The sequence below is a fragment of the Carassius auratus genome, chromosome 27 (assembly GCF_003368295.1).
Source record: "Carassius auratus strain Wakin chromosome 27, ASM336829v1, whole genome shotgun sequence".
In the NCBI taxonomy this organism is placed as follows: domain Eukaryota; kingdom Metazoa; phylum Chordata; class Actinopteri; order Cypriniformes; family Cyprinidae; genus Carassius; species Carassius auratus.
The window spans coordinates 8974544-8985016 of record NC_039269.1 but is presented as its reverse complement, the minus strand read 5'-3'; the positions used below and the strand labels follow the sequence as shown (position 1 = coordinate 8985016).

The following is a 10473-nucleotide window of genomic DNA, read 5'->3' as shown; positions in this document are numbered from 1 at the left end:
TAAAGACTTAACCCAATCCCTACCCCTAAACCTAAGCCTACTCATAATTTATTCCTAAAATCAGTGAAAATGATAGCTGATTAACAAGATTGCAGAAGAAGTTTTCTTTCTAAGCAACATAATCTCACATTCGTCTCTGGAATATACTTGCCAATAATTTTTGCGCTAATATACTGCATGAGTTTCTGAAAGCTAGTGCTAGTTTTTACAGAATATCATGTGATGAATGATGGACAAAGACTCGATTTATTTAAACTTCAGAATATGAATCCATCCATTTGGAGGATTTGAAACGTCTGCTATTTTGACTGACTTTTTATCTCGAAATTCAGATTTTTCTTCTCTCTCGCAATCACATGGTTACTTCTCAAACTTTCTGCCTTTTCTTCTCAAAATTGAGAGTTTGAGTAGATGTAACCATGCAATTGCGAGAGATATATTTTTTTTACATTTTGAGTTATAAGTTATTATTGTGAGTAAAAACTCGCAATTCTGAAAAAAAAATGTCTCTGGCTTGTGAGATATAAACTCAAAATTGTGCAAAAAGAATATTAAAATTGTAAGAACTCCGGGTTTATATCTCACAGCTCGGGCTTTTCTCAGAATTATGAAAAACTAATTGGCAAGAAAAGTAACAGCTGAGAGAAATAACTTGCAACTTTAAGATAAAAAGGTCACAATCGTGAGAACTAAGTCTTGTATAAAGTTGTATAAAGCTAAATGTGTGAAGCCTAGTGTTTTAATATGTGTTCAGATTTAATAAGTTGGGACCCACTTTATACTGTAGGTGCCATTAACTAATATGTTCTTACAATCTACAATCTAGCCTACATAAAAGTTTTTACATTGTACTTGTATTTGAAAATACCATCCTTTATTTACACCTGTAATTATTTTCTGTAGTTCCATCTATAATCATACTGTTGACCCTATACCTCTACCCCTTAAACCTATACCACCAAACCTGTCCCTAAACTTACCTGTAACCCATCTCAAGTGTTAAGCAGTTAAACATGAACACAATAGACACACAACAATTCATTATTAATATGAAGTGGGAGTAAAAGCTGTGTAGTGTATTAGCACATTAATATCATAGCCCTTTACTCTGTCTCTTTGTTTTTTTTTTGTTTTTTTCAATGAATATGGGGAGAATCATCAGTCATTGTTCAGTCAATATTTCAGTGCATCTTACCTGAACATATTCTGACTTTCCTGAAGAAAAAAAGGGCCACATCTGAGTAATAAAGCATCTTCTGTGATGTTCTGAAGGACAAAGATGGTTGTGATGGAACTTTGTTCAAAGTTAAACGTTCTGTTTATGCAACTTAAGTAAAAAAATTAATTTGATCCAGCTTCACCTTTCATTATAATTCTGATGGTGCACTTTCTGTTTAAGTCTGAATCAGGCTCCACAGAAACTATGATTGGTGCTTTCACAGAAGAATGAATGAAACAAGTGATTCTCATTCACTGCTGGATCAGGCCCGGACTCCACCTGTGTTAAAGTAAAATAAACTATATCGTTAAAGACACTGATATTAACACCATACAAAACCATTTGAGCTGGCTGGACACAGAGTTGGTGTATGTTTCAGGCTCTTAATCGAAGAGGCAGATCTGCTTTCCCTTATAGCTTCTTCTTTCTGGGATCAGTGAGACCGAGACAAAGACACTCTATTCCTTCATCATTTTTCTCTTGAGAGAACCAGCACACAATGTTTTAGGCACAATGATCAATTTTGATAGAGTAACATTCTAGTAAGTTTCTGCATTCCCAGTGCGGCTCAGAAAGGAATATCTCTCATATTTTGAAGTGATGAGAATATAGACTCTATACAATATTAGAAGAAATAAGATATAACATTAGCAGTTACGTATTAGACAGGTGTGACCTACGGCCACTTCCTTACAGGAAATTGTAAGCTAAATAATCCTGATGGAAGAGAAGGGGAAACAAATTCAGAGAAAAAATGAACTGCTTCCGAAACAAGATTATATAAGTTGATTGAAAGACACAGTGAATAAAATAAACAATAATGAAGTATACATTAAAATACACACACACAGACACACACACAATGACTTACAGAATAGAGCTGAAATTCTTTCAATATTTCTCTCTCTCTGTCATATATATATATATGATTTGCTAAAAAAAAAAAAAAAAAAAAAAAAAAGAGCACTTAATTGGCAAACCAACTTGTATGACATACAGTAAATGATTTTTGGCAACTAGTTTTTTTTTTTTTTTTAAATCATTTTTAGCATTATATTACCCAATATTCAGCTTAAGATGCAGAGGTAAGAATTAAGAAATCTAAAAAATGTTTTCATTTTTCAAAAAAATATCTAAAAAGAATAATGCAAAAAAACTACCCTCCATTACGCTAAAAAAAATCTCCATTTACAGTTTTGACTGCTTTTCAGTTAATGTACCATTGTGAATTCAGAGAAAGGTAAATGAATAATTTTATAATAAATGCTTTACTGAAAACAGCCATCAATCCAGCTGAACTGATTCAATTCAGTTGCAACCTTAGATTAGTCAATTATGCTAATTGGTTTCAATCAGTATTCAAAAGAGCAACTTATTCATAAGTGCAACATCATTATTACAGAAGACAATATTAAACCAGCATTAAAGTGAAATAATAGAGGAAATATGTTCATCCAGTAATTTCATCTTTTAACATTACACCAGACAGCTTGAGGCAAGCCAGTACAAGGATGGGAATTTAACTCTTTCCATTTTCCTGAGCAAGTTTCCCTGAAACCTAATGACTAACAACCTATCCTATATCACTTTCCACTCAAAAATAATCCAAATATACCAGTATGCTCTTCATTTAAACAAATTATAATTTAAAAATAATTATAAAAATGGCACATAAATAGAAAGAACTAGTGTCAAAGTTTGTGGTCTTAATTTGTCAAACAATAACCACTAGACCCCCAACCTACCCTTTACCTATTAGACCACATACACACACACACACACACACACACATGCACAAACAAATACACACAGATACTAAGATGATGTCTTCAGCCCAGAGGCATCCACCTGTCCTCATTTTGGATGCACTGATTGGTTCTCCCAGAGCAGGTATACTAGCAACATGCCACAAAAGATTTCAGATTTCTCTCAATATTAGCAAGTGTATGTATCATAACTTACCTGTAACTTATTAGCACCTTACACATCAAACCAGAGATGCATCTTCCAGGGACACTGTGCATCTTTGTAACGATATTTTCAGTGACACAGGTATTTATTAATCTGTTATTATTCATTTAGTAATTATTATTCATGATTTATTGTTATTGTTTTATTCTTGAAATCCTTGTGATTAATTTGTCTATTATATTTGTCTTTGTTCTAAGGTAAAAAAGGCTGCAAGTAAGTATTTAAAATTTATTCTAGTAATTAGTAGGGGTGTTAAGAATATTAATACAATGTAAAATTATGTACCACAGTTCATTAAAAGGTCTTAATTTACCAATTTTTATTTTTATTAAATTTAACCAATTAAAATCTTTAGAAATTTATTTACTTTAAATATTAAGTATTAATACACACTATTAGAATTTAAAATCACTGAAGTATTATAAAATACTTTTTTTTTTCCTCCAGGCTGCAACATAACATCAATATCATCACCCACTGCATCATCTCTCCTAGTGAAATGGAACTATTTTGCAGGAGCGACAAACTATATTCTGGATGTCAGGGCTGTGAATGCAACCAACACAGCACCTATCATTATTACACTCTCTGCGTCCACTGTGGAGCGACTGGTCCAAGGCTTAAGACCTGGACAGATTTATCTAGTGACTTTTAAAGTGTTTGTGCTCAATTATATTACATGCATCAACTCCCAGACAGTACAGACAAGTAAGTTATTGACCCACACATATCTTATTGAATTTCTGGACTTGTTACATTGTTTATTAAATTAATGTCATTTGTGCATGCAGTTCCTGCCACGTCACAAATAACATATTCAAAGGCAATATCAAGCACCTCCATCAGGTTTGAGTGGTCCAGTGCACAAGGAGCCGATAATTACATTTTGGTGGTGAATGGAACTTTCCATCCTGAGACTCAGAACTTCACATTTACCTCGCTAAGTGGACAGATAGACAACCTCCAGCGAGCCACTTCGTACAGCTGTTACATTTATTCTGCCAATTCTGCAGGACTCAGCGCCAAAAGCCTTGTCAGAACCATCAGAACATGTAAGTCTACTCAGTTCTTTCCAGTTTTGTGCTATTTTCATTACAGCAGCTTTTTGCTACCCTGTGAATGAAATCTTGCCTTTCTATAATTTACAATAACAAAAATATGTTTTTTTGTTCCACAGTGGTGCAGCCACCAGATAATGTGACTGTGAGCAAGTTAACGCAGACTACGGCTCGTGTAACATGGAACATCGTCTCAGGTGTCCTGCTTTACCAGCTTTCAGTCATTGCCAATAACAAGCCCGGAGTTCTCCCGGTTATTAAAAACGTCACTAGTACCGATGTGAATATCTCAAACCTGGAGCCGTGTACAACATACACAATAGGGGTTGCATCTATCAACATGTTCCTTGAACCAGGAGAGTCCAATAATGTCACCTACTCAACTTCCAGTAAGTCAAGATGAAGCAGAACATATCATAGCGAAACCTTTCAATGAAATCAGCAAGCAGTAGATTGATGCCTTGATGTTTTTTTGGATGCTTCTAGACTTGCATAGCCAAGACTTCATTTAAGAAAAAGGCCAGATTCTAGTCCAGAATCAATACTGAGCATAAACCAAGCCTAGAAACCAATGCTAGTTTTTGCAGCATCTGGATATGCAAGAATCTCTAACATATGACTTCTTGTTTATCTCAGCTATTGGAACAGTTTCCTCCATCTCTGTGGAGTACAACTGTCTTACTTCTACGGAAACGATTAGTTGGGATGCGGTTTTTGGTGCCACGTCGTACCGCGCCGTCATTACAGATGGTCAAGGCCGGTCGCTCAATTGCTCTTCAACGGACACCTCCTGCCAGATCTCGAATCTGGTCTGTGGAGAACGGTACACTGTGCGGATTACAGCCATCGCTAACTGTGAAAGCACTTCCAACGGCAGCTACTTCTTCGAGACAGGTAAAGACGCCCTTTCTCAAAGGTCACGCTCACACCTGATCCAGTCCTCCGAGAGGTGTGCAGGAAATCCTGTCGTGGTGTAGCAAGTCTGGAGAGGAAAACACCCAAGAATTACTATCATGTAGATTAAATTAGCTTTACGGTCCATTGAGGCAGATATTTTTTCTGGAAGTTCATGTGGTATCAAGTAGCAGAGTCCTAATTTAGCCCTTAAAGTTAGTAAATCTACCTGCCTTCTCTAAGATTATCTTTCTCAGGTTGTTTTTTATCTACTCTCCACCCAAAATTGAAACTTCAAAACTCTGTCATCATTAATCATTAATCATGTATGACTTTCTTTGTTCTGCAGAAGATATTTTCATTTCTGGATGAACTGTCAATTTAAACCAAAATGGAATTGTATATTTCACCAGCAAATGCATTTCTTTTCCCCTTCTCTCAAACTAATAGCACCATGCCCACCCAAAGCGCCAAAAGTGTACCGCGAGTGCTCCACTAATGTCATCTTGTTCTCATGGGAGCCCACCAACAACACAGCTTATTACTTCGCCATTGCAGTGGACTCGGACGGCCTGGTAAATGAATGCGTCACTGGGGGAACCTCCTGTTATTTCACCGACACTGTCTGTGGTCAAACATACAGCTTCTACGTCAGCGCCATCTACACCGGAGGACTAGACTGCAACAGTGGAAGAACAGAGGGTTTAGTCGTCAAAGCAGGTGAGTTGGTCATTTTGGTAAAAAAAAAAAACAACAACAATAAATATTTAATTGGGTTGGGTTTAATAGCCATTTAAAAGACAATTATATTATCAGTTTAACAGCACTAACACACTATTGGATGGGAACATTATTTGAATTGAATTAAGATGGATTATGACCTAACTCTGCAATATCAACACTGTTATTGAACTGAACAGAATCCACTTTGAACTGACTTTAGGTGAAAAAATTAGCTACTTCGAAGCTGGATTAAACTAGACCATTAATGTATTAATCTGAAGCTATTTTAAAACTATCTGTATTGTCTGAAGCACTACATAAAGTATCTTGACTTGTTTTCAAATACAAATCCTAATTTTGGTCCCTTCTGTCTCCTTACCCATGAAGCCCCATGTTTGCCGCAGAACATCTATGCGATTGCAAATTGTAATAGCATCAGCAGTGTCATCATCACTTGGGACAAGGCCGCAGGAGCCGAAGCCTACGTCGTGGAGGCCCGAGGTAATCGTAAAGATTTCTACAACTGTACGTCTGCAAACACAAGCTGCACACTAACAGATCTGGATTGCGGAGAGAGCATGAGCGTGTGGATTGTTGCCACAAATGGTGAATGCACTACTGATCCTGTGATGGGAGATGTGGCAGACACAGGTGAGTGTCTCTGGATATCGTGGTAATATTAAAATGCGATATAACATTTGCACTTACATATTGTTGCTCTTTCATTAGTTTTGTTTGCTTCTATTGTCCTCATTTGTAAATCGTTTTGGATAAAAGCGTCTGCTAAATGACTAAATGTAAATGCAATATATATAGTTGTATAAGAATATGCACTTACAAAAAAGTACTGTCGTGGCATGGTATCAGATGATGATGCTATACACAATGTCCCTTTATCTCCCACTATAGTTCCCTGCATTCCTCAGAACGTGTCTGCTGTTGACACCTGTAGTTCAGACTCTGCCTCTTTCACATGGAATTTTGCCAGCGGTGCAATCATCTACATCGGAATGGCCGTGCATGCGACTGGCACAGTTCACACCTGTGCTGCCATGGCGACAGAATGCACATTCCCAGACCTGCAATGCGGCGAGGAGTATGATGCGTATGTCTTGTCAACTAACCTGAAATGTAACAGTTCTGAGAGTCAACATATCACCCTGCAGACAGGTAGGTGCACAGAAAATCAAAAAGAATGAATAAAAGGGGCCAGATATTTTAAAATGCTAAATAAATTATTAAGTAAAATACAAAAATTTGGATGAATAGAAATAGCTAGATATTTAAAATTAATTTCTTAATTTAATATAATTTATAAAATAATTATAAAATAATTTATAAAAATATAATAATTTATAAAATAATCTAAAATGGGGGGGGGGGGGGTAATAAAACATAAATAAATAAAAAGGGTCTGATATTTAAAATGTAAATAAACAAAAATAAAAGAGGATGATGAAAAGGGGACAAAACTAAATAAGTGACCAGAGACCAAAAAAAAAGTAATAAATAAAAAGGGACACTTATTTAGAAAAAAAAAAAAAACATTTAGAAATGTTTATAATTCTTTTATAAAATACAAAAAAGTAGGCATTTAAAGTAAGCATTAAATGATACTGGACATCTAAAATGTAAAATTAAATAATATGTGAAACTAAAAATAAAATGGGATGCCAGATACTTAAATGTAAGAAATAATATTACAATATAAAAAATAAAATGGTATGAATAAAAGGTTGAATATTTAAATTGTAAAATAATACAAAGGCTCAGAAAAAATTTTTCAAATAAAGGATAAGGATAATAAAAAAATAAGGATAATTAAAATAGATATTTAAAATGTAAAATGTTTTATAAGAAATAATTAGATATTAGATAAAATATATTTAAAAATATAAAAATAGGATAAAGAAAAAGGGGCATACTTTTAAGATGTAAAATAAAACAATAAGAGAGGATGAATGAAGGGGCCCAGATATTTAAAATATAAAAATCACATGACAAAAAATAAATAAATAAATAAAATAATTTTATCTTTTTTTTTTTTTTATCTTAAACTTAACATTTTATATTGACTTGAGTGTTTTACTGTTTTTATACATTATATAAAAGTAAAACAAACTTTTTGCTCATACCAAGTAAATCTGATACATTCTCCACTGTAGCTCCATGTGCTCCGGTCAGTGTGGGGGCCACTAGAGACTGTGATGCAAATCAAGCAGTCGTAAGTTGGCAGGCCCTTCAGACTGGGAGTCTATACACAGCAGTACTGCAGGATGAACATGGGCCCACAGTTAATTGCAGCTCCAGCTCTAACAACTGCACATTCACAAACCTGCTCTGCGGAATGAACTACAACGTCACAGTCACAACAAATGATGGTCAATGCGGAAGTCAGCCATCCACACCCATTCAAATACAGCCAGGTAACTGTCATGTGAGCATGCATACCTGTTTGCACAGTAATAACAGACTTTTGAAACTGACTATATATCTCTTTTAGTTCCCTGTGACCCTCAGAACATAACAACTGTGCTCCAGTGTGACACCAACACAGCCGAAGTGACATGGACTGCCAGTGCAGGAGCTAATGGGTACACAGCAACAGCAACAGACGGCCAGCACCAACGCTTAGCTTCTTGTCACTCTATGGGGACTTCCTGTCAGCTGACCTCTCTGCCGTGTGGGATGAGACTAAATGTGACTGTCCAAGCTGATGGCGCCACCTGCAACAGCAGCTCTCAACCTAAAGCTGTTGTGGAAACAGGTGTCAGCTCATATTAACTTTGCTAATTTCAGTGATTCATAACAACGAGTACAGAAAATGTGGTCCTTAAATACATTAGATATATGAAATTCAATTGAATTTGGTGGTTTATTGTATCCAGTTCTATACATAATATACATATATTGAACAGAGCAATTGTTTTTTAAACTGATTAGATTTGTTTCTTGTGCACCAAATCAGTATATTAGAATGATTTCTGAAGGATAATGTGACACTAAAGGAATAATGACTGCTGAAAACTCTGCTTTGACATCACAGGAATAAATGTGGTTTTACAATATATTCAATAGAAAACAGTTATCTTAAATTATAATATTATTCACAATATCACATTTTAAAAATTGTGGTTTTCATAAAATAAATGCTGCCTTGGTGAGCATAAGAAACTTCTTTCAAAATAATTTTACTATCCCTTAAAAGTTTTGAACAGTAGTGTATATACAGTATACATTTTTATATAATTTTTTTATATAGCCTTATTTTCATATAACTCTCTCTTCTCTTCTCTAGCTCCCTGTGTTCCCACCAATGTCGCTGCTGCTCTAAACTGTTCATCCAACATTGCTTCCATCACCTGGTACAGTGCCCTTGGTGCCACTTGGTACTTGGTTAAGGCAGAAGGCAACCAAGGGTACAAGACGTCCTGCAACAACACTGTCACACACTGTGATATCCCAAACCTGCAGTGCGGACAGGAATATTCCATCACAGTCATGGGCATGAATGGTGACTGCATGGGCCCGGCTAGCCAGCCTTTCACCCTCGTCTCAGGTATTGAACTCTAGCTCAATAGTGATAATTATTAGAGATTGGAGCAAAAAAAAAAAATCCTGATCTATTAGCAACCACCCAGAACATCCTAGCAACCATATAGCAGCATCTTAGCAGTTTTTGCACGTCAAGCACCATTAAGTAAATGTAAAAACATATACTGAAGTTGGAGGTGTCAACATTTTTGTCATGTTACAGCTCCATGTCCCAACACTGGCATTCGAGCCAGTCTGGACTGCAGCACCAACTCAGCACTCATTTCTTGGACACCAGGCAACGGTTCACTAAGTTTCAATGCAACACTGAAGTCTTTCCAGGACCCCCAGAAGCACAACTGCTTGACCAACGGCTCGTCCTGTAGCATCAGTTCACTGCCGTGTGGTCAGCACTATAACATCTGTGTTACAGGATACGGCCAGACCTGTTCAACCTCTTCTAAATCCTTGGTCACTCTTGACACAGGTATAATATAAAACAACAACAAAGTGCATTTAGAATGAACTCTAATTTGCAGATTCTTCTGGCATCAAATGACACATTGTGCTAAAATGTTCTCATTTTTGTGCATGAATCTTTTCCTTTCCAGCTCCATGTGTTCCCACTCAAGTCGATGTGTCATTATCTTGTGGGTCGGACACGGCATCTGTTTCCTGGGCAGCATCTAGTGGCCTTGTTTCATACTATACAGTAACAGCAGTAGATGATATTGGACATACGCTAACCTGTAACTCCAGCAGCACTTCCTGTGACATCACAGGCCTGGAGTGTGGTCAGATGTACAACGTGTCAGTCACAGCTATGAGCGTGGACTGCACTGGGCAACGTAGTGAAGTGCGTCGCATCAATACTGGTATGAATTTTCTCTAAAATCATATTTGGCATGGCATTTAAATCCAGAATGTTTAAACTATAGTACACACTATTATTAGCACTTTTGAATGTTGCTAAAAAAAAGAAGAACAACAAATTCAAGTGCTTTGACAACAATACTTCACATTTTAAAATGTACTTGACAGCACAGATTCTGCTGAGAAAGAATTGTTTTTAAA

General features: G+C 36.1%; 1 protein-coding gene across 1 annotated transcript; it reads left to right on the top strand.

The window, feature by feature from the left end:
- Positions 1 to 6443: 6443 nt before the first annotated feature.
- LOC113046258 (fibronectin type III domain-containing protein 7-like) lies at positions 6444 to 10291 on the top strand. The gene is made up of 5 exons (XM_026207199.1): positions 6444 to 6516; positions 6775 to 7035; positions 9128 to 9424; positions 9623 to 9886; positions 10011 to 10291. Exons 1-5 carry the CDS (start codon positions 6444 to 6446, stop codon positions 10289 to 10291), a joined length of 1176 nt encoding a protein of 391 aa, XP_026062984.1.
- Positions 10292 to 10473: the final 182 nt, after the last annotated feature.

Bases quoted from the DNA above. Each gene is read 5' to 3' on its own strand.
- LOC113046258 (XM_026207199.1), top strand. From the start codon at position 6,444: ATGAGCGTGTGGATTGTTGCCACAAATGGTGAATGCACTACTGATCCT. The intron at 6,517-6,774 runs GTGAGTGTCTCT...CTCCCACTATAG, and splicing joins GGGAGATGTGGCAGACACAG to TTCCCTGCATTCCTCAGAAC. The intron at 7,036-9,127 runs GTAGGTGCACAG...TTTTTTATATAG, and splicing joins ACATATCACCCTGCAGACAG to CCTTATTTTCATATAACTCT.